The 26,550-nt window shown below is 21.4% G+C and overlaps 1 protein-coding gene and 2 long non-coding RNA genes across 4 annotated transcripts; all 3 read right to left on the bottom strand.

The window, feature by feature from the left end:
• Positions 1–1,664: 1,664 nt before the first annotated feature.
• On the bottom strand, positions 1,665–5,075 carry LOC132920707 (uncharacterized). Its single transcript, XR_009660770.1, has 2 exons — positions 3,041–5,075; positions 1,665–2,662 (listed from the first exon to the last, which is right to left on the bottom strand). It is a non-coding gene; the product is annotated as an uncharacterized LOC132920707 (long non-coding RNA).
• A 1,685-nt stretch (positions 5,076–6,760) lies between these two features.
• LOC132920689 (zinc finger protein 2-like) lies at positions 6,761–9,169 on the bottom strand. The gene is made up of 2 exons (XM_060983320.1): positions 8,882–9,169; positions 6,761–7,154 (listed from the first exon to the last, which is right to left on the bottom strand). Exons 1-2 carry the CDS (start codon positions 9,072–9,074, stop codon positions 6,868–6,870), a joined length of 480 nt encoding a protein of 159 aa, XP_060839303.1. The 5' UTR covers positions 9,075–9,169; the 3' UTR covers positions 6,761–6,867.
• Positions 9,170–15,013: 5,844 nt separating this feature from the next.
• LOC132920708 (uncharacterized) lies at positions 15,014–21,064 on the bottom strand. 2 transcript variants are annotated; one of them, XR_009660772.1, is made up of 3 exons: positions 18,076–21,064; positions 17,685–17,820; positions 15,014–15,243 (listed from the first exon to the last, which is right to left on the bottom strand). It is a non-coding gene; the product is annotated as an uncharacterized LOC132920708 (long non-coding RNA). The 2 variants fall into 2 exon arrangements; XR_009660771.1 differs by lacking the exon at positions 18,076–21,064 and having other exon boundaries at positions 17,685–17,979.
• Positions 21,065–26,550: the final 5,486 nt, after the last annotated feature.

A 26,550-nucleotide genomic window follows, 5' to 3' on the forward strand; every position in this document is an offset into this window, starting at 1 on the left:
GTTTAGTATATTAACAAAGGTCTAGGAAAATAGTAAATTAATTATATTCTATAAATAAAAATAATATAAAATAAAATGCACCTGTCAATAATAGTTCTATTTACTACTATCAAATATTGTTATTGTTATTTGTTATTATTGTATATTATAATATTTCTAATCTATTAATATTTACTGGCACCAAAAATTATTATAAATTAAAATACGATATTTATTAAGGTAATTAAATATTAATTGTTACTACTTAAATAAGTTTCTTATACAGTAATATCAAAAAAATTCAAAATATAGCATTCAATTGATATTATGACTGTGACAATCGTTGGTGATCAATGAATAGCACAATTCACTTTTTGTGTTTTATACCCCTTGGTATCTTGACACCTAGTATAATAATTATATGGTACATTCAAATTTGGAAATGTTTTTGTACTTAATTCCAGTATAACAAAGATATTTCTAAAAATAATAATAACCAAGAAAATGATTAGGAAATTATATATATATGTATGTGGTTGTATTTAACGATATGCTATAAAAATTCATTTTTAAAACAACATAGAAATATGAAGAAAAAAATGGTATTTAAGTTAAGTAGGTACTTATTGTAAAAATTATAAACTATTGAATTATCTAATGATAAGACTGAAATTTTTATGAGTATGTGGACAGTATTATTTTATAAACATTATTCAAGTCAATATTATTACTAAAAAACTTTAGTATTTATAATTGAGGTAATCAAGAGAATTCTAGGTTTGGAAGTAATATATAAAATTACTTAAATGCTTATTAATGATCAAGTAAATATAGTAATGTTATAATATCATTCTATAAATATCGAACAAATTATATAAGAATATCATTACTTCATAATTTATTTATGAGTTAAAAATAAAAAATTGAAAAATTATTAAATTTTTATATGTTAAATAAAAATTATTAATATAATTTTAAATTAACTGAGATAATTATTAATAGGTTGAACTTTTAATTATTCAGCAGTTTTAACAGTTAATCATAGTTAAAAACATATATTATAATTCAAAGAAGTAAAAACTTAAAATAATTACAATAATAAATTGTAAAAATATCAATACATAATATTTTATTTAATAAGTGTTGTAGACAATTACAACAAATTATATATAAAAAACATTTTGTAAAAACGGGTGTAGAAAATTACACAGATAAGCTTGTATATATTAATACATTATGTACATTTTATGACTTAAAATTTCAATTTATAATTGTAAATGTATATAAATAATATTTTAGTTTAAAATGTGTTTAAATTGTTTGGTAATCTTTTAGTTTGTTGTTATTATTGATCATTATAAAAACATAGTATGTACTAACACAATATTATTTATTAGTTTTATTATAAATTGTAATTAAACATTAAAATAATATTCACGTTTATTTTAAGAATCTAAAAATTTATTTTGAACTTTAGTATTAGGTTTATTAAATAACATATATTATAACACGTAGTTGTAACAAAAAAAACAATTTTAACAATTTTAATTTATATACCATAATAAATAACATTACACTTAGAAATATAGTAAAAAAATTAGTTCCCCGTCAGGGTTTTAAGCATTTATATTTAAAAATAACTAGATAATAGACTCAATATTTCTTAAAAAAAAACATATAATATATTAACTATTATGAAATTTATTTTTCACATAATTCAACAAAACACATGCTCATTGCATCTAAAATATTTTTGTGTACAGCCATTTGATGCTTATTCAGATTGACTTTTTGGGCAAAAGTCCTAGGACAGTATTCACATTTAAATTGTGGTGGTACACCACATTCATACTTAAGATGCCTGCGCAATGTTCCACGATGATTATATGATCGGCCACAGTTATTTGGACATAGCAATTTCAACAAGTTTGACCTTTTGAATAATCCTATTTATCAAAATGAAAAACAAACCAAATTACATTTTTTCTATTGTCAACATAAATATTATTACTATTTATATTAGAACAATTATTATATATAATATGTTAGTTTGGCAAGACCACATGAAGAAAATGTCCAGGCTTGTTAAATTGGGTGAACCATTGCTGTGTTATTAAAAAATAATATATATATATATATTTATTAAGCTGTTCTGTTCATAGGTAGGTAACAAAATAATAAACCTATCCCATACACCAGATATAATGGATATTAACAATGAAGTTCAATATTTTGTTTTTGAATATAAAATAATTATCATATATTTATTATTATATATATATACAATTATTATATTTCAATACTTTGACTGTTAAATTATACTAATTTAATATCTGACACAAAATTAACCTGGAATAATCTGTCATTATATTATCAATTACCAAAAAAAGGAATCTTATTAAATGATTTTATAGTTTTTTATGTTGAAAGATGTTTTAAGATATTATGTCAAATAAATAATACCTAAGATTATAAATAATAAAGAAATTCAATGTAATAATATAAAATAGGTTAATAACAAAATCACATTTTATTTGTTATCATTTTAATGCCATAGAATTTAAATTTTCAAAGAACAAATTAAAATACTCCTGGATGTATTCACTTTTGAGTACAAATATACACAATAGTCATACAGTAAGTGTTCTTGTATGTAGTATTAAAATAGGTCTTCCAAAGTAATCTAAAACAGAACAAGGGTTTATATTATTTGATTTGTATTTTTTTTCTTATAATTATAAAATATCATTATTCATTATATCAGTTCATAGTGTTATATTAATGTATGTACAGTAACAGTAAAATAAGCTTACTATCTTTACTACATAGTCTAATATTGGTACCTATTTAAATTCTATAGTGCTTACATTCATTGTATACACTTATTATATCTTTTTAATTTTGCATAGGATGATTTTTTAAACGGTGAATATAAGGGAAGTATTTAATGTTAAAAACACACTTGTGTATTTTAAATTACTGTTAAAAATTTGCTTTGTATACTTGAATATAATTTAACAATGTGAAGCATAATTCATTATTTTTTCTTGTATTTACTTACTCTTTTGAGTTAAATTCAAAAAATATTTGTTGTCTTTGTTTTATTCCTAGTCATTTTGTTTGAATGCTTTTAAACAAATTCCATATTTGTATCTGATTCAACTCTACATTCTTTTCTTATATTTCTATTTAAATTATATTTGAACTTGTAACTTGGTCCACGTCCATTTCAATACAGCAACCTTGAAAAATAACCTAAGTATGTGAAGATATAATTATTAATAAATAAATAATTTTTTTGTATACAATATATATTATGCATCATAAATTAAATAATATTTAACAATCTAAAAGCTAGTAAAAAATAACATCTTAATTTATTTTTAATACAATATAAATAAGTTTAAAATTGTTGTTATATTATTTTATTTTTTTAAATTAAATTATAAGCTCTGATTTTTAAAGATATATATACTCAAAATTATCTTTCTATTGAAGATTTACTAATTTGTTACTAATTATATATATATAATTTTCAATTACATTTTAAATACAATCTGTTATTAGCAAAGATAAAATTTGTTCCAACCGTGTATAAAAACACCACTGCTAAAACCATTCCAATCTATTGTTATACTTATTTTTATTTTTCTCAATGAATTTCAAAATATTTCTCAATTTTTAATTCAATTTAACCATTTACATTGTTTATTCAATTATATGACATAATTAATAATTAATTACCTTATTTTTGAAATTTTTTTTTAAGCCTAGTTTAATAATGTTTGTAATTGATGTTATATTAAAAACAAAAAAAAAATCTGTAGTTAACATAAAATTATTAAAGTAAAAAAAAAGTTTTTAGAAAATTGGTAATAAAGAACAATAATTACCATATTTATAGGAACATATCAAACTTAAGAATTATAGTGTTAAATTATATAATTTTATATTGTATAATTTGTAGATAATACATTATTAATTATTATATAATTTATTTAATTTATTTAGTTAATAGGAATGTAAAAAAGTATTTTCTAATCTAAGTATTTACTAGTACACCGTGTATACAAAGTATACTATACTACACTAGATAAGAACCTTGTGAATCTACAACATTTAATATTTACAATGTTTACATTTACATTGAGCCATTAAATTAATTTTGTTACCAATTCTCTTGGTTAGAAAATTGACACGGATATTTCAATAATATCTTTGGTACTTCAATATGTTACCTAGATAGTTTGCAGTTTTTATACCCATGGAAAATTTTTGTATCCAAAACATGGAGTATAAGCATTAGTTATTTTATGTTAGTTTTATTCAAAGTTCCTAATCTAGTATAATATATAAATTTGTATCACCATGTAGTCATATTTATATTTAATAATCAGTTAACTGAAAACATAAAAATAATATTTTACTAATGAAAAGAGAGTACGTTAAAGCTTAACATTTTACAAAACGACATAGTATAAGTATAATAAATTAAGTGTTTTTAATTGCTTTTAAATAGTTTCTGATGAACTACAATCATATGTGACTTTAAATGATGAACATGTTTAAACATTTTACGACAAGTATCACAACGATATTGAGGAGGAATACCACATTCTTTTCTCATATGGCGTATTAAGTCTCCTTTGTTCTTATAGCTTCTACCACAGTTGTTCATACATGACCAACGGCTTAGTAAACCTGCAAACAAATAAATGTCATTAATCCATCATAATAAAAAGTTGAACTGATAAAAAGCAATTGGCATTTATTCTAAAGAATAAAGTAAATTCCTTTTAATTTCAAATAAAAATATAGAAGTATAGAATTGAAATGAAATGTTAAGTAATAACTAATTAAAATAGCTGAAAATTGAGACAACTATTTTACATTTTAAGTAAACTTAACTGTTTTAATAATTTAGTCTTTATTAAATAAAACATTTAATGCATATAAAAATCAAGTCCACATATAAAAAAACAGTAAACAAATTATTTTTAAACACATAAATACTGTTTTGTTTTAATCTTGATATCTCTGTTAGTAAAATATTTAATATGGCATAATAATTTATAGTGGAAATTACAATAATTATCATACCGGGTCATAAATAAGGCTCATACTATATAATTTAGTTATATTATATAAACAATGTAATTTCATGTTTCAATATTGATACAGTATTAATATATGATATTAAGTTTGAAATTAAGTTAACATTCTTAAAAACTAAAAAACTGTATTCTATAATAATTATTCATTTATTATTATTTTTTTTTTTTTGTAGTAGAAGGTTTTTTAATAATATGTTTAACTTTATTATAAAACCATTGATACATTTATTATATTTATTATTGTACCATTTTTATCTGCTACAAGAATATTAAAATAAATAAATAAGTATTAATCAAAGTTAATTTATAAGCAGTCTTATTCTTCTATTAATCATTAAAATTAGATTTTATAAATATTTCTAGAGCATACAATTTAAAATATAATAATTTATACGTAACATTGTATTTTTAAAGCAAATTCTATTCTTTATTTATTGTTTAAAAAAATTATTTTTTTTGTTTGTTAATATAATAGACATGAAATAACTTATATTATACTATAGTATTTTATTTTATTTGTTGTTGTTTTTTTAGAGCATGAAAATAAGGGATTACATAAATATTGTTGTGATAGATGAAAAAAATGTACCTAATTCAATAACACATACATTTGGATAATTTTCTTAAAATTTAATTGATTATAATATTTTTTATGATGTTTGTCCTTTACAATATATTAATGAAGATTGACAGATAATTATTGATAATGATACCAAGATAATTAAAAACACATAAGAAAAAATAATGAAGGATCAATATTGCATATCAAATATTCACATCCATTAAACCATTTTACCACTTTATTGATTTATAGTATTTAACTAGGTTAAATATCTAGCTATTAATTAAATTACTTATTTAAAAACAAATTTTCCAAATGTCCATAGTCAGTTATTAAAAAGAAATTATTTTTCAGTTATTAGTTTATTTTTTTTTTATAAAACTTATGTATGTGTATAAAAATATTTAAATACTAATTAATTTCTACATCATATATATGAAAGTATAAAATATTCCATGCAAAATTATATCATACTCATATATTGCACTAAATACTTTATTAGAAAATATTTTAAATTGTTATTTCATAATTGAACTTTAAAGTAGGTTACCAAAAAAAACTTCAATCATTAAATGTTCTTTTTTAATTTGAATAATTATTAGCTATACAATAATTTTAACATAGACCTACTATGGTGAAAACTGAAGTAAGGTTTGTTGATGAGACAGACCCATTTAATATATTGTAATTTTAACAATATTTTATATTTATTTAAAACATTCAGAAAAATAACCTCTAAGGCGATTAAAAATTAATACCATAGGTTGCCTACATCTATTGTTTTGAAAACAAAAATGTATACCTATAAAATTAGGAGAAATGAAAACAGATAAAAATGATATAATTATATAATTTATGAAAAAAATATAAGATTTTTAGTAGTAGTAAAAATGTTCTAAAAATGACAAACATTTTTTGAGATATGTCCAATTATAAATAAACTTTGTTTATATTAAAAAAAAATTCTTTGATAATTAAATTTGATAAAATAATAAATAACCCTTTCATTTTATTCTAAGTAATATAATAGAATTAAATCAGTTCAAGTTAAATATTGTTATAAATTGTAAACATAACTTAGTAGGTATAAATATTATGTTAAAAGTTTTAAATGAAAATTCTGTTTATTACATATATATTTTAATTATAATATAAACAATCATGATTTAACTGGTTTTAATAATAACAATAGTATACAAGTTATTCAGTAAATTATTCAAGTAAATTATTATGAACCAATATATTATGTTTTTTCAATGTATCTCTACATCTGAACATCCTCCCACAAAATATACATTCGAAACTTGGAGGAATATTAGAGCAGGATAATAAATGTCTAGTTAAATGTGCTTTATGCTTAAAAGCTTTTGAGCATTGGATGCATTTATGTTGAGGAGCAACACCACATTCTTTTCTTAAATGTCTAATAAGATTGTGCCTTTCTTTGTAACTTCGACCACATGTATTTGGACATATATATCTTCCACTGATTGGACAAACTGTAAAATTTAACAAAAATAAGTTACGATGAAAACATATACCTACTAAAAATATTTAAGACTATTTAAACTGCAGATAAATTAAGCAAAAGCAGTTTTCAACGTCATAAGAATTAAGTGATTAAATTTACAATTGTTATTTAAATTTTAAATTTTCATACTCATTAATTTAATAATTTATTAATGATTTAATAAATACATACCTACTAAGTACTAAGAATTGTTATGTCATAGAAAGAAAATTAGACAAAAATAGTTTAATAAAATATATCAACACTGTCTAGGCCTATTTATTATTATATACTACTTAAAATGATATGTCTAACGACTAACAGTATATCAATATAAATTGATTATCATTAATTAAATAATTTTTAGAATAGTTTATATTTATTTTTATTTAAAAAAACTATATAGAACTTAATATGCTTGTATAAATATGTATGTATATATTTAAATTATAAATCTCTTTCAAGGTAATAATAAACATTTACAATTAATGGTACATATATTTTATAATATACATAATATTAATTATAATATATCAGTATTATTTATTATTTATATATTACAGATATAAAAAATAAAGACAGCTCTATTAGCTATTATAACTAATACTAATATAACATGTTTTAGGTTACGCCAAACTAACATTTAAAAATGACAAGAAATTTAAATAAAATATCTATTAAATAGTATAATGAACACATTTATTAATAATTTAAATCTTTCTTTTTCTAGTTGTAAAATACAAAGAATTATAACTTAAAAAATTGTTATTAACCATAACCAATAATATACTCTTATTATTAATTAAATGTCATGCATTTGCTTAAGTGATGTTAGAGTTTACTATAGCATATTCTGTGTTACAAATCATTTTAATTTTTAATTGAAGTTCAGTCTTTATGTTTAATAATTGTTGAAAAATATATTGTTAGTAATTTTATGGATTAGATAACATTAATAAATAGTAGCCAAATCCAGTAGTATATTATGGATATTAAAAGTATTATATTAACAAAGTTGATTTATGTATATTAATATATTACAATTTTTTTTTTCAAGTTAATGCAACTAAATTAAATTGGAATTGTATAGTTTTGTTTACAAAAAAAATATATATATCATTATATTTGAAAGTAGATTATGTTCAAGTATGTCTGATCTACATAGTGTTAATTTCTTGTATCTTCATGTTAACAGCCTTCGGTAACAATGTTTTTTATTGTAATTAACTCCACATGATTCACATTTAAGTGGTTCTATTTAGTCTTAAGGTAGTTAAGGGTTAGAAATATGAGTTATATTCAAAGGGGGTTCATTAAAGTTATATCCTTCCTTTATAGATCTACGTTTTACCACATTAATTTATTGATTTTTCTTACATTTATTTTAGTGTTTTTGTCATTTGTAGTGGATAATATTATGTAATTGTTTATATTTCAACTTATGTGTTTATGTTTATATTTATACTATTGTGCCAAGGTACCAATTTCTGATTTCAATTTCCATTTCTCACAAACTTAGTATGCTTTTCTTGAATAAGTTTTTATATAATTAGAAGAATTATTGTATTTTGAATGTTTGAAAGGCTAATAAGTAAATCATTGAATATTAAATTGTATTTTTTGGTAGTTTCAATTGTAATTAATCAAAATTACATGAATTATGAACTATTATAGAGTGTGATTTGAGTGATTCTTTGCGTTTAAATGTTTTCATACAATACAAACACTGATATTGAGGTTCAACACCACACTCTTGTCGACAATGGCGATACAATGAGAACTTCTTTTTATATGTTCTACCACAATAACTATTTGGACATATCCATCGTCCATTTTGTAGTTGTGCTATTCCTATAAAAGATAGACTATAATTAATAATAAAATAAAATATGTTGGAGCATACATACATACATATTAGAATTTATTAATTTAATAAAAAGCGCTTAAAAGTTAATAAAAGATTATTCTTAATTAATAAAGGTAAATAATTTATTAAGTGTGCAGTACTTTTTTTTAACAATTTATTTAGCATTTTAGGTTAAAATAATAAAAATAAAAATTATATTACTAGCCCAATAATAATAATAATAATAAATAATTCCATACCTAATGCTCAGTTAACAACATAATGAGAAAAATATGAAATTTATGTACCTTCTAGAGATCTTTTATATAATAATATTGCATTTAAAAATAATGTTAAATAATACCGTTTATATAATTATAAAAATATAAAGTACATATATATTTAAATATATATTGTATTTTATTAAGACCAAACTAATAAAAAGGATATTTAATAACATTAAATTAAAAAACAATAAATGAATAATAATGTAACAGGAAAATATTAAAATATATAGTTATACAAAATAGTTGTTAATAGATTAGATCTAGGAATATATAAGTTAACAATTTTTTTTAAATTTTTTTTTTGTTAAATGTTCAATCAATTTTATAGTTTTCATACTGCAGATGCTAATATAAAATTGAATTTTATAAAAATAATATACAGATAATATTAAAAGCTGGTTACATTTTCTTCCATGTGGACGCTTCTTAATTGATTTCAAACTCTTTATATTCTTATGTTCTCATGGTACAACAATCCAGTGACATATTTATAATAATTTTGTAAGAATCATAAATTATAAATGTATAAATAATATGAAATAATATTTTAATTGAAAGCAAATACAACAATAAAATAAAATGACAAATATGTTTCTGTAAGAATGACGTAAATTAAGAAAATACCATAAAGGATCAGATCTATCTGTGTTATCTACCTCAGACATACACTGCAACGACAAATTGGAGGATAAAAAATAAATAAATAACATCTTTTCGATTCAAATACATTTTTCAAAAAAAAAAATCACTTTAATTTAAACCAAATTTTAATTTTATTATCAATCAAGTGTGTGATGTCTTTAAACTATTGTACCATTACTTAGACATACCATAATAAAAATTAACATATTTTCAACGTGAGATTTTATAAACTTAACAAATTTCAAATCATAATATTAAAACAAAATTATGTTATTATTATTAATCATGCAAATACTTCTTAATAACAATGTCATAATAGCAAATTAATGGTTATGAAATTCAAATTAATCAAATAAAATGAATACTAATTAAGTTATATAACTATGTATATAAATAATATTGTATAATAATATAATATATATAATAACATAATTGTATGGTTATACTAGTCATTTTGTTATAGATATAAACTTATAACACTCCATGAATAAGTGCTCTATGCGTGTTCATGTTCTGTAATTTTGGAAATGTTTTATTGCATTTATCACATTGAAATGGATGAATAACTACATTTTCTGGTAATAAATGACTACGCAGATGTTTGTTCAAAGTATTGAAGTGTTTAAAAGATTTTGAACATACAGCACAAATATTTTTACCAAAATCTCCTTTTTTTTTGTTCTTATTGATGTTTTTATTTTTTTCAGTATTGCTTAATGTTTTTTTTCTGGAAGTTTTTTCTAAAAATTAATAAACAACATAATAAATTATATATGTATAAATATACTGATGTAAACAATTGTAAATATTAATATTTTAGCAATGCATATAAATAATAATAATATTTAATGTATTAAAAATTATACAATTACACTGTGGTGATTTTACTTGATGTTAATAAGCATAAATAAGCATTATGTTAAGCATTATAGCTTTTAAAAATAGTTAAGTATATAGAACATTATTCAATATTTTCAACAATTGTTTCAGATTCAGTCTGAGACCCTTAATACATAATACAACAAAATTAACAAACAACAAATACAAATTTGGTTTATAACAATTAAAAAATATAATATATTAATAATTTTACTTTATATACTTGTTATTTACACATTTGGGTTTTCAAATATGTTAATAAATTACAAACAAACTATTAAAGATTTTTCATTAAGTGCATATAAAATGTTATAAATTATAATCAACTTGAGTTTTAAAAGCATGATATTTCATTACCTAATTTGTCACCTTATAAATATATTACAAGTATATATTTAAAATTGTAATATATTTACAATTTGGAAGACAAATATATACTTGTACAGTTTTTCGATCAACAAATAAATGATATACCTAAATAAGAATAAAATCAATTAAAATTACTTGGTAAAGAGTATATAAGGTTAATTAATTTCAATAATAAAAAAATCAATGTTGAAAACATAATTTAATTCTATTTCCTTATGAAATATTATTGATAATAATTAATAATAGAACCATTTTATTTATAGATTTGTAGACCTTGTAGTTTATTGTATATATGAATTTCTGCATACATTTATAATTATTTATAAATATATTCAAATAAAAAAGAAGTTTCAAACATTTCATTTGCAGGTTATCACATTTTAATTGATTATATTATCTACAATTTTGAATTGTATTCTATAAGTACACCTGAATATTAATATAAATAAATAAATATTCTATGTATTTAAATATACACAATTAGGTACATAAAAAAACTATTTATCTTTCAGTTAACATCTTATAAATATAATTAGATTTTAATCTGAATCTCCAATTTGCCATTCACTATAAAATGCATAAACTTCATTTGGTATATTAGGATCAGAAAGTCTATGTATAGTATTTTTGTGAGTTTTCATGTTATCCTTGCGAGTGAATTTCTTTTTACAAATATCACATTGAAATTTTGGTGAGACATCACCACATGAAAGCTGGTGACTCTTCAAATGACTACTACGCTTGAAAAATTTGAAACATTTCGAGCAATTATATTGAGGGCCAACACCGCACTCTTTGGCTAAATGGAAACTTAAATGAGCTTTTCGTTTGTAATTCCGGCCACATTTTGGGCACAACCATCTTTCGTCTATTAACAAAAAAAAATATAACATAAAAAATATAGATACGTGATGACAGATGTCAAAATATTTTTTACATATTGACTATTACTAAAGAAACTTATTACTAAAAGCACAGGGTGTAAGCACATCTTTGATCAATAAAAACAAACATGGTATAATAGCTAATGAATAGACCAATTTTTTTTAAAAAAACACAACAACAACAACAATAAGCAAAATAATTTGATTTTGAATGTAGAAATAAGTTGTATTTAAGTTTCTAAAATTAAAAATTAAAATGAATGTGTAATATAATAGTAGTGTATTAAATAATATAGTCTGTTTAGGTTAGTCTATAAATAAATCAAATTTCTAAAAATGTAATTTAATTCATTTGTATAGAGAAGTCGTCTTAGATAAATATTTTGTACAAATATAACCCTTAAAAATTTTTTTTCTTCTTCAAAATGTTTCTAACATGTATAAAATATAGTTGGCCATCTCCCAATATGCGGTCCATTGCTGTTTTGTGTACTACAAATCTATAATTATGAGTGTACTACATAATCTACCGATGTTTTGTATTCTATGATATTACTAGGATATTTGCACCATTGAGCTTAACATATTATTTCTTATAACAAATATTTTTTATAAAAATTCTCATATTAATTACATATCTCTCAGTGTTAATATTATAAAACTAATGCTATTCTTGGTAATAATAGTATAGTTGGTTTAGGTGTTACATGTGGTGTACATTACTAGTTACTCAGACTTGTATATTATATTTATAGATTATAACCAATTATTTAAAATACTTGTAAAATAATTGTATATTTTATTCTCAATTAAAGAATCAAGTTAAATTACATTGTTATAAATAATAATAATTACATAAATGCTTTTAAATTTTAAATTTGTCAAATCAAAATATATTATTTTCTTGGCAATAATTATTGTATTTAAATTATTTCATTCTTATTTATATAATAAATAATTTTGTGTAAGATCATTTAATTTAATACAATTTTTATTATAGACTAAATACTATACTTTTATTATTATTACGGTATATCATAGTTCATTGATAGATCACATATTTTTTAGTAAAATGCATACTGGAAGATAGCTACCATAATGATTTTCATATCTCATTAACCCAGTTATTATCACCATATTAGTGTATGTTTTTTTTAACAGAAGTTTTTTTTTGCATATATATTACAAAAGTCACCTCAAATCTCCTTTCGAGATGGGTTTATCTTTATTCTAAGTAGAATCAAGGATATTGGTCCTATTAAAACTCGCGTATGGCAACAAGAGCCTAAAAGTGCCTGAGGAATGTTTGCATGTACGTACATGAAATTATCAATAATGTATTGGCAAAACATCAATTTTAAAAATGGAATAAAAATGTCTCATTCAACTTCTTATATCAAAATGTCATATTGCCAACCTTTTAATCTATAATTATATGTGCCACACACATGCGCATAATTATTATGATAAAATATATTTTTTTTCTGCCAATATTAATTTTACAGCTTTGACATACCTGCATACTAATTATGTCATTTTTTTATGATCTATACGAAACATTCACAGCAATTTTACAGTATAAAAACATGTTTACTTATATTGTAATAGAATTTTTTTGGTACATATAATGGTATATATATACTTTATTATCTTTAATATAATTCTCATTTGTACAGGAGCACGTGAACCATCCAAAAAAATTATATAAAAAATTATTAGATTCCTATAGTAACATATAATTGATTATTATGCAAATGGACTGTAATATAAGAAATAAATATTAATAAAAAAAAAGTTTTTGCTACTTTTATGTTAAGAAATGTGTCTATAAATGATTAAATAATTTTCGAGGAGTACAAATTGTTTGTGCTCTGGACGGCCGTCTAAAATTAGCTATATGCCTCGACACGTCGGTTAGTAATATATGGCAATTTTGAGCTCTTTTAATGTGTGCACCGAACCTATTTTATTGTGTCGCTATATCGCGTCATTCGTCGAAATGATGATGCATCATTGTACATTATCTATCAACTGCCGCCAGTGTATATATTTAGATAAGATAAGTAGGTACATTATTTTGGTATGTACCTATAGCAAAATTAATTTTTTTTACCATCTAACATAGGTATCTTATACATTTTTTGTGCACCGCCTTATTTGAAGCTCACGAACCGCCACTGGTAAGATTGAACCAATATTATATATAAAATATAGTATGTACTCGTATATAAAATATTTTAAATAAATCAACACAATATTTTAATAATAAAAACAACAACAGCTGGAATAAAATAAAAATATATTGATTATTTAGTAATATTAGAGATCAGTTTATTATTGTGATAGTAAATTCAATACTTTAATATAGTGTATGGAAAACTTTAATATATATGAATGTAGATAAACAGAAAAATACAGGTTTCTTCACTCTCTTCAGAATCTAAAACACAAATGATTAAATTTATAGTATTTATTTTATGTAATAAATTTATGAATGAACACCATATGTTTTTTGAGATCTTCATTTCTTCTGAAATTTGTAGTACACAAAATACAAGGAAACTGAGATGGAATTCCACATACATGTAAAAAATGACTTCTCATATTCTTTTTATGTTTGTAACTTTTTCCACAATTATTTGGACACCAATATCGTTTATTTTCGATACAATCTGAGACTGCAAGCACAATAAGATATATAATGTATATTATATACAACAAATGTTTAAAAATATTAAATACATGTAAAACTAATATTTTATTCCTATATTTCTTAATTTATTTTTATTGGCATATTTTGAATGAATAAAAATATGCAAATAAATGTTTATATTATATTTCTTAAATTTAAACCTGATTTTATAAGTATGACAAAGGTTAGTATTACTTCACATAGTTTATAAAAAATTAAAATTTGAAATATAAAAAAACAAATAAAAAATTAGTATTTTTAAATATACATAAATAATATTTTTATTGGAATTAAAACTTAAATTAATGAATAACAGACATGGTATTTAAGATTGCATTTTTGAGCAAATTTTTTAAGACAATAAAAACATTGGAATTGAGGTTCTATGCCACATTCATACTTCAAATGTCGTGCAACACTGTTTTTTCTTTGATATGATCGACTGCATTTTGGACAAATATGTGGTTTAATAATTTGTGCTACAAATAAAAAAAAAAACAGTATATTTTATGGGTAAATACACACTATATTAAATCGTTGGTAGATTTAGAAACAAAACTAATAATATGGGCAAAGGGGAGGGGGTAGGGGTTCAGCTCGTTCCCCCCTGCATATGCCACGGTTTTTCATAATATATGTAAATAACAAAGTGTCATAGTAGGTACTTTTCACAGACAGGTTTTGTTCAAATTCATAAATGTTAAATATTAAATTGCTGAGTTTTTCCATCAGACAATTATAAAAATAACATTTCAAAGAAATACTTAAGTAATGTTGTATTTTATCAACACACACTAGTGACATAATTTTTTAATCTGATGAGTAGTATAAAATATTTTAAAAAATTTTAAATTATAACTAACTTAGCTTGATTAGTCAATGAAAAAACCAAAAACATTCACATTCATAAATGATAAGAATTCAGTTCACATTTAATGGATGAATTTGAAACATAAGGATATTTATAATCATAGTTAACTTCCAATAGTAGTCATGGAAAATAATTACTAATATTAAATTATAAGACACAGATAAATACAAAAAATATATTTTTTTTTTTATGAAATATGTATGAAAAATAAATTACAATTCCACGTTTTTTAATTTTTTAAAGCTCATTCTGGTTAGTAAAATAGGTAATAATAAATAAATAAAAATTGCGTAATATAATTTTTAAGATAGATTTTCCTGATAGTATTAGGTATTAAAGTGCATGCTATTAAAAATCATAGCTATATGGCTTTTATTATGCAAGCGTTATTTAAACATCTTAATTTTATTTTAAAAGAGGAAAACTGTTGTTTACTCTTTTTTTATTTTACTATATTTTACTCTATGTAGCAAAATATAATTATGATATAATAATAATTATCAAATATAATATTGTATTTAGTTTATTTTTCAGTCCTTTTAAAATATGAATTCAACAATTGCATAATATAAAACATAATAGTTTAGAGAATAAATTTAAGACTAAAGAAAATAAAAGGTTACACATCAATTAATACTTTGAAAAACAATGTTGTCGATAAAATAAATTGTAGACAATAGGTAATTATTATAAGAAGCAGACAGAAATTAAGAAAAAATTGTTTGAAGAATAGCCAAAAAGAGATAGTCAAAAAATAATGGATGAAATAAATCTGAAAGTATAAAGGACAATTAAAAATAATTTTATTTATGTCATAATCCATCTCCACTCAAATAAAATATGAAGAGAGGAGATGATTATTATATATTGAAGGAGAGGTGAAAAATTTAATGACTAGATAAGTAGCCAATTGACATCAAGATAAACTCGAGAGGATGGGAAATTGAATGCCAAGTTTTAAGAGGTTGAACCGTGTTATATGAACAATATTTATTATATGATGTATTTATATATTTATAAATATATTAATATTTTTTTTAAATTAAATTGTTTATAGGAGCTGTCATTATAAGTGTATATATAAAAATAAATTATATTCTAGCCACAGCTCACAGGTGATATTACTATCATATCCTACAGTAAATGTATTCTACTGATTCAACTCTCAACTTTTATTGATTCAATCAAACAGAAAAAAATCCAATTAAATCATCACTTTAAAACAGATTATGATACTAACTTATATACCTAAAATACCTAAAACTTTAATGTATAATTTCTTTTATCTATTTACTATTATTAAACCATTACAATAATCACAACTAAAAAAATATGTGAATATGCATTACACATACATAAAATTAAGGAGACAACTAATGTGTGATAAATGATTTTTGAATTTAGGCAATTGAATTATTATTATTAGATACATCTCTAAAAATATTTTTAATTCAATATTTATTTATTTCAAGCTAATAATTCTTAAATTTATAATAAAATTGTATTAAGTTCATAAAAATAAGATCACAAATAAAAAATATATATTTATATTATGTTTAAAAATATAGTATTTCTTACAAGTTACTATTCCCAAAATTGATTTAAACTTTTAAAACGAAGATAGGTCTCTAGTTTCTAGTAGAATCTACTTTAACGAGTGCAGAGGCGGTTCCAGAGGCTTGGTCATGTGGGGGGCTTAGTTCTTGGTATTTCTGTTATTTTAATAGAAATGTGCGCTACATAATTAATCTTTTAAACATAATAAAATTATATCAGAATATATTTTTTATTAATTTATTATTACAGGTTCTTCATAATATACATAATATAGATAGTATGTACATATCGTCATATCTCTATCTATATACTTGTACTTGTCTATGGTAGTCGATAGTATAATATGTTTTTTTTATAATTGTTTTTTAACAATATAGAATTTTTTAGAAATACGAGCCTGGGAAGACGGTCCCTAGGCTTCCCCTAGATCAGTGTAACCAGGTTTAGAAAATAAATTATGTATATCTTCAAACATCTGGTGAATTACATTACCATTAAAATGACATTATAATCATTTATTATCTGTCGTCTGTTGTCTTCATACTATGTATTAGAAAATTAACATTAATTGCAGCTTATTTAATTTAAATAACTTTGATATTTGGATCTTCAAATGAAAATGTCATACCTGGAAAATTTAAAATATAAATGTATAATTAGTTATAATTGCTCACTTACATATAAAAATAATTATTATAATTATAATAGGTACTTAAGTAAATGTATTTATTTATTTATTTATATTATAAATACAACAATTAATTATCTTACAACAAATGTACTAATAATTATGAATGAAAAACCAAAATTAATTTCTAATTTTATGAATAATAAAAATATAAAATATAAGATATCCATATTATTATTAATATTCATTAATCACCATTTACTATTTTATTTTCTTCCATGCCACTGACCAACACTATCCCCTTACAAAGTCACAATACATAGCTTGAATACCTTTGATAAAATATATATGTTAGTAAATATATATATAAAGAAGATAAAAATATTATTAGTATATAAAATAAAGCCTAGATGAAACTGGTAAAATAATAAAATCAGTAACAAATATTGATATTTTGATTAGCTTGACCTAAGGTAATACATTCCTTACAAAAATAAAACAATGTTTTTTTATATTAACATATACATATAAGTAACAGTATACAAATCATGCATATTAAAATATTTTAAAAGTTTAATTAAAATGTATTAATTTTTTTAATTAATTGCAAATAAGTAGCTAATATTTTTTTAGATTATTGGTAAAAAAATATTTTTTTTAGGCTTTGTAATTAAATGTTTTGATTTTCTTGGTTTTTTATAATATTTATATTGTGCCATGAATAATTGTAAAATGGCTTTGTATGTAGTATATAGAAAAGTATTTCAAAATTGTTAAACTTATCATAAACATATTATATTAAGATAACAACAAATAACTTATACAAGCTTTATAATAAAACATCATACATATAATCATTAGCAATATTATAAAATCTGTTTTATATCATTAAAAGTTTACTTTTTAATAAATTTTAATTTCAATAAACAATATTAAATAATCACTTACTCACATACTCACGTCACATTATATACATTATTCAACATGGTTAACCAATTTCCTTCATAGTGTATTATTATATTATAGTTATAACAATAATAATAAAGTAATAAACATATCTATCAATAAAATGTAATTAAATTCATATTCCAATTGGTGTTTACAAGAAAAAAACATATAATAACATATAGGTTTTAAACAAAAATCATTATAAAAAAAAAACAATTGATAGATACTTTTTATAAATGACTAGGTAAATTATTATGCATATTAAACCGATGATCTCTAAGTGTTGTATTGCGAGTAAATGATTTCATACATATATCACAACGAAACTGAGGCTCAAGACCGCATTCATATCGTTTGTGTCTAATTAAGCTTCCCATATTACGATATTTACGCCGACATCCATCACAATAATAAAAACCTAAAAAATAAAAAACAAACAAAAAAACAAGGACCGAATTTAAACACAACAAAATTAAAATTTTTATTCAAGTGCACAAACATAAAGCAAAAAAAAAAAACAATTTTGAAATCTATAATACATCACTGTATTATAAAAAAAAATTCTGAGCGTAATTTTAATTTAGTAAAAAATATTCAAGATTTTTAGAAACAAGTGCTTGCTTTTTGATGTTAAAATAAGATTTTTCAATAAAAAAAAAACATATTAACAAAAAGGAAATAATAAAAAAAACTCCTGCTCACTTTCCGCTCAGAATTCAAAGATTATAAAATATGTATCTACATAATTAGTTTTGAGTCATTTCAAACATTTTATTATCAATTCCAGATGAGTCAAACATGCTTAATTGTATAACATATTTTAATCCACATAATGAATTATGAATATATTATTGTGGTATCAAAATCTGTGGTATTATATAGTTGCATGCATCACACTTAAATTCTAGTATTAAAATTTAACATTAAAAAATATCAATAAAATAATACACCAAATATAATATGTAATATACTAAAACAATAATTTGGTAAACGTTTTTCAAAAAAATAATGTAAATGTGTATTTATGAACCCCAAACTATAAGTTTTTAATAAAATATAATATACTATAAGGGTAGTAATACTGTTTGAGAAATCTACATGATGAAAATATGACCCGAAAAGATAATCTTAAATAAATAACTAACAAAACACTATAAATGTTTAACATATAAGTAGACATATTTACAGTTATATTAAATTAATAATAATTTAGTTATATATTTTTTACAATTTAATATTTTCAATTCTTAAATAAATGATACAACTAACAAATAAATGCAATTAAATATTTTACAAATTAAAATCAAATATATAATATAAATATATTTATTTAGGAACTTTATTTTGGATAATTCAATACTTATATTTTAGGCAATGCCTATGATTTTTAAATGAATAATTGTAAAATATAAAAAAAACAAACTTAAAATCTATTAAGCACATTGTTTTTGATCATTTCAACCACAATACTTTAGAATTTCAAATTTTTGTGACTACAGAACTAAGCTGATGTGTTCTTAGAAAATTTAAAACAGTAAATTTTGTTTTGTTAGAAGAAATATAAACAAATTAAATTATATTTTATTGTTTATTATCCATTAAATTGATTAAGTCTTGGCCACTAAACAGTATTTTTAAATTCAAAACGATAATTAACTAAAACAATTTTATAATGATTTTCTAAAGTTAATGAACATCTTAAATAAAATTTTAAAAATAGGTCATCAATGAGAATTTTGCTCATTAAATTATGTTTTTCCACACATATTTTACTATTGTTAACAGCAGTAAATAAATTGATTATAACTACATATATGATCATTATTCAATATAAATTAATTTAATAATAATAGGTAACAATATGGATACATTGATATGATAATTAGGCATAACAATTTTAATTTTGTTCAGTTACCAAAGTTTCAATTATATTAGACTGGTTGTCAATATACTTGTGTACAGATATCATATGTCGTTTTAAATTTGAATATCGGCTAGACGTCTTCGGACAAAATTGACATTTGAATTTTGGGTTTATCCCACATTCGTTATTCATATGATATGTCAGACTACATTTGTTTTTGTAATTTCGACCACAATGCTTGTTAGGACAATAGAATCTGGTTTCAAATTGTACAATTCCTGAAATAATTTATAAAATCTTAAGATACATGTATTTAAAATATTATTTAACTTATGTTTTAAAATATTATTAAAAGCAAAGGAAGCTTGGCATAGAACACAATCCAATAATTGTTATATCCATTAATTAGTAAGAATCCTGAATTCAATATTTAATTTAGCATTAATGATAAATAAAGTCATATAAGTAGACAATGTACAATTACTTAATTTCAATTTTCATGATGATCTTCACAAGCTAAAAAAAAGCTATTTTATTTGTGGTAAATAAACAATTTATAATAAAAGTACAATCACTTTAAAATAATTAAGTAAAAATGTTAGGGCAATAAAATACATAACTTTTGATTTATTTTTACATTTAACATTTTTTTTTTAATGAATCTAGTCATTTAAGGCAAAATCTATAATTTAGTTGTAGTATAAGATTTTTATATCTTTCTCAAAATATGTTTTTACTTAAGTGTAGTTTTAATAAATTACCTATGTTTTAAAATGTTAGTTAGTATTTTTAAATATTAAGAGAATGCAGTCGTTCACGCATTAGTTTTCTGTCACACATATACTTTATACAACATTGCAATTAGCTACTGCAGAACTCATTTAGTATTTTTAGTTTTAATATTTGAGTAAATTGATCTATTATCAAACTTAAACATAAGAACGATATCAAGGTTCATTTTCCTGATATGCGTGGTTTTATTGCCAGCGTGTGTTGTATTCATTTTATAAACGTATAACATAGAAAATTTTTGTTCAGTTAGATCAATTTTATATTTTTAATGTTTTTAGCTTAAATATTAGAGTAAAATTATCTGTGTTCAATATTACATATTACAATATTTTAATTTTTAAGTGAATTAAGAGCATTTTTAAACATGAATATTTTACATACTCACTACTCACTTATAAATTTAAATTCCATAAAAAGTTTGATGAGAGAACACAGATAATATACTCACCTTCAAATTATTTTTTGTTAATATTTACACAATAAATAATCGGTTCATATTTTATAATTAATTTTTATTTATAAGTTAAAGGAAATCGTTTGAAATCGTTTTAAAATGTTCTAATAATTTTAACTTTTAAGTTTAGTTGCTAGTATTTTAATGTACCAATTTAAAATCATATTTTATTCATATAATTATCACATTAATAAATACCAACAATTAAAATGTAGAGTAAAAATAGCACCGTTTATTAGCCATTTGTGAATAATAATACTGATAATCAAATTATTAATAATAATAATAATAATTTAAGATGTATTTATAGTACTAAATAACAGTTATAAATTATAACAAACAATACTTATATTGATTTATTTTTGAAAATTAAAAACAATATTGGTATACTTTTGGGAAAAAAATTGTCTTAACTATTATGATACAAATATATCATTTATAGTTAATATATTTCAAAATATATGGAATTAGTATTTATTACAGAATGTTCTAAAAAATGTAGCTAACTTTAAATGGCTGTATATTTTGTATTTATCCAATATACGTTTGTAGGACACCCTGTATACTGTATAATATACAGTATACCTATATATATATAAAATAAATTTTTACATCAAGTATTACAAAAATCGGTAAAGAAACTTATAGTTATATAAATATCTATTATAATATGGATATTGTAAATATAATTATTATAAGTTTTTATTCTTAACATACAAACAAATATGAATAAATAATATAGTAAAATATTTACTAAAAATGTTTATGTTTAGAAATGAATCATAAATAAACAGCATTGTCAATACTCAATAGTGAAGTAAAAATAAAATGTAACACATTTATTTATTAATAAATAACACATAGTAATATTATAATAACTAATAAGAATTAAATCTTTGATCACATTTTTGAATTTAAATTTCACACATTAACTTTAACATAACAATAAATAATAATAAATGGTTTACATTAAGGCTGTGGGAAAATACAAAATAATTGTATTCTTACTTAGATTCTATATAAATATCATTACAAACTCTTCAGTATTTTCAAGCATAAATTGAATTTTTTAGTTAAAAATTTAGTAATTATGAACATACAAATTTATACATTGAGTTTTCACATTAAAACACAATTATATAAATTATAAATCTATTTTAAACTATTATTTGGTAATAGATACGTATAATAGACACTATTGTATGGTTTAAGGTTTTTCATGTTTAATAAATGACATTAGCAAATGATAGTTGTGGTTGAGAAAGAGTGAAAATATTATATTATTAGGATAGTACAAGAAAATAATCTCATAAGTTTGGCATAATCTTATGAACAGCGATCATGTGCTGTTTTAAATTAGACTTAAGAGCACACCGTTTTTCACATATTGTACATGAATACTTCGGCTGCTTGCCGCACTCAAACTTCAAATGTCTGGTCAAAGAACCCCGGTTCCGATAGATTCGTCCACAGCTGATATTTTGACAACTGTACACATTTCGGTAAGTAGAAAATGAATACTTCTGTTGACCTAAAATAATACGATAAACCATACGCGTATAGAAGAACAACATATATTATGAACAGTTGTGGAAAAACTCTTGAGATTAAGAAAAGCAATTAAAAAAATTAAAAACAAAGGTGTTATGATAGCAGTTTATCATTACCGATTCCAGTTAATCATAACTTTTATTTTAAACAAATTCATAATTGTTAATGTTAATTACTCTGAATAGACATATAGTTATAACATTTCAATAAATTAGGTATTTTAAATAATAAGTAATGAATAGATTTAACAAATAACTCAAAAAAGCACATATAAAAACTAAAATAACATTTTATTTAGTGAGTACTTACTGATTATTGAGAAAGTGATATAGATATCAAAGAGCTACAAATTAAGGATCTTTTTAATTATGATTATATTTACGACAATATTGCATAATATCTGAAAATATGGTTATTTACACGACTATCACTTAATGTAGTCTATTTATGGATGCCTATAGAGTTATCTTAAAGGTATTAATAATCACAATTAAAACGTATGTTTTATTTTATTCTAAAGTATGATACTTTCAAAAATAAATTTGTTTTTAAATTTTTTAAATACCATTTAATGATAATAACAATTTTTTTTTTAATTTGTTACACCATAATTTATTTGTGATTTGTTTTTGATTACTTTGCCCCCTCAAGAGCTGATGGGCACCCATAGACTCATTAACAAAAACATAATTAGAAAATATCAGACAGCTTTTAAACTCTTTTATAAATAAAACACTTACATAAAATAATTGCTTTTTATATGTCCACAAACCCAGTGTTTTTGAAATTTCAGTCATCTGATAAATTAATTATTAAATTTTCTGCGACCACGTAATGATGGTAACGGCGCAATCGGTTCTATATTGCAAAACGTCTTGTGTACTTGAACAATATGCGATTTCATATTCGATTTTTGATAACATTTTTTATCGCAAAATGGACAAAAAAACTTTGGTTGAGTACCACATTCGTTTCTTAAATGACATTGCAGAGATATCTTATTTTTGTATGTACGACCACATCCATTTGGACAACTGATTCGATCACTGTTTTTAAATATACCTATAATAATATAAAAAAACAATTATAAAAAAAAAAAAAGGTAAAATGCTAACATTACATAATAATACGTTTAACAATAAAGATAATTATAATAAACAAAAGTGATAATAATAATAATAATAATAATAATAATAGTAATAATAATAATAATTAATAATAAATAAATAAATAAATAAATAAATAAATAAATAAACTAAATACTGTTGTTGTGTCCAAAATGCCTATAAAATAATAACTATCAAACAATTTCATAATATGTGGCAAGCAAAAGCATTCATTTATTAAGCTTTTATACCAATATTAATATCAATAATGACAAACATTTATCATACATAAAATATTAATTCCTAATAATGTGGTGAATACATTTTTTTACTGTATAATTGAAAAAAATAATGGTTATTCAATTGTCAACTAGTTATTTTTTTATCCCCTGCTATTTTAATTGAATATTTAATAGTCATAGTCCATCATAAAGTATATTGATTGATAGATCTACAAATGCCATGTCCAAAAATATATAATCAATATCAATTATAGATTTATATAGCTTCATATTGAACTTTGTAAAAATATAGTTTTTATTTTTATGTAACTAAATCAAAAATTTAAAATAATTTTCTATATTTTTGTTAAGTATATTAATATTTTGGATAAATTTTTATGTTTAGTTCTGTTAAATAAGTATTATATCTAACTGTTATTTAATATTAGCACAAGAAATATGTATTTACAATAGATATGCAATTTTTATAATATATATAATATGTACATAGTCTTAATAAAAGATAAAGCGGAGTAGTAGTATAGTAATAGTATCTATGAATATTATACTATACTAAGTAAAAAAAAAAATTTTATCTTTGTCTACCTTTGATCTTAACACCTTCAGACTATTTGATATGGGAATTTAAAATCAATATCTAAAAGATATAAATCTTATAATAGTTCTAAGCTTTTATATATGCTCATGTTTACAAATTGAGCAATAGATAATTAAAATATAAACATATCATAATTTGTAAACAGAAAACAAGTATAATTTAAAAATATATTATACACATAAAATTTTATAAGATCATTTACACATGATCACTACCATGGTTGAATAAAATATAATTTAACCATGATCACTACTTCCATGACCTAGAACAATCATAATTACATTATCACTATAACTTAAATCAGTTCTAGAACAAAGTTGATAAAAATAATTTAATAAATTATAATTAAACATAATACATTTTAAATCCAACAAAAATAATAATATTATTAACTTCATTTAATAATACAATATAATTTTAGTAAAAAACATTGGTATAATAGGTACTTATTTATACAAAGTGACAATGCAAATGTGTATATTTTAGATGCATTGAAATTTAATTTGACATTAACAAATTATAAAATGTTGGTAGACATTTTGTTTTTTTTACATAAATATACAATAGATTTTATTTATAGTGAATTTAACAACCATTTCATTTAATGTGTAAAATTACATCTAATCTTAACAACTTTGTGCTTCAACACCAAATGACTTTCTAGCTGAAACTTTCTAGCAAATTTCTTTGGACACAATGAACATAAAAAACTGGGTTCCACACCACACTCAAATTTCACATGAGTGTACACTCCTCGCTTATATTTGTAACTTCGACCACATAAATTTGGACAGAGGAAGCGGGAACTAATATCTGTAACATTAATTATTATGTTCGATACTAATACAATTTAGAAGAACTATTTTTTATGCAATACATGCAACTACAAAATTTAAAAAATCAATTACATAATAAGTATATAATATAGACGTTATATAATTATTGATAAATTTATCCTAACACAAACATTAAATGATAAACAATTAAATAAAACATTAACACTAGGTATCTACTTAATATTACCTAAAATTTATAAATGTTACAAATAGTACTACAATTTATAAATTAATATTTAAAAAATAGCAATTAAATCACAAATGCAATAAATTTTAAGCTAGGCAAGTATGATAAAAAAAAATGTATATAAGGTACACATAATTTTTGATTTACTCATT

This window comes from Rhopalosiphum padi, chromosome 2 (assembly GCF_020882245.1).
Source record: "Rhopalosiphum padi isolate XX-2018 chromosome 2, ASM2088224v1, whole genome shotgun sequence".
In the NCBI taxonomy this organism is placed as follows: Eukaryota; Metazoa; Arthropoda; class Insecta; order Hemiptera; family Aphididae; genus Rhopalosiphum; species Rhopalosiphum padi.

Bases quoted from the DNA above. Each gene is read 5' to 3' on its own strand.
- LOC132920689 (XM_060983320.1), bottom strand. From the start codon at position 9,074: ATGTATGTATGCTCCAACATATTTTATTTTATTATTAATTATAGTCTA. The intron at 7,155-8,881 runs GTATGAAAACAT...TAAATTTTACAG, and splicing joins TCAATATCAGTGTTTGTATT to TTTGTCCAATCAGTGGAAGA.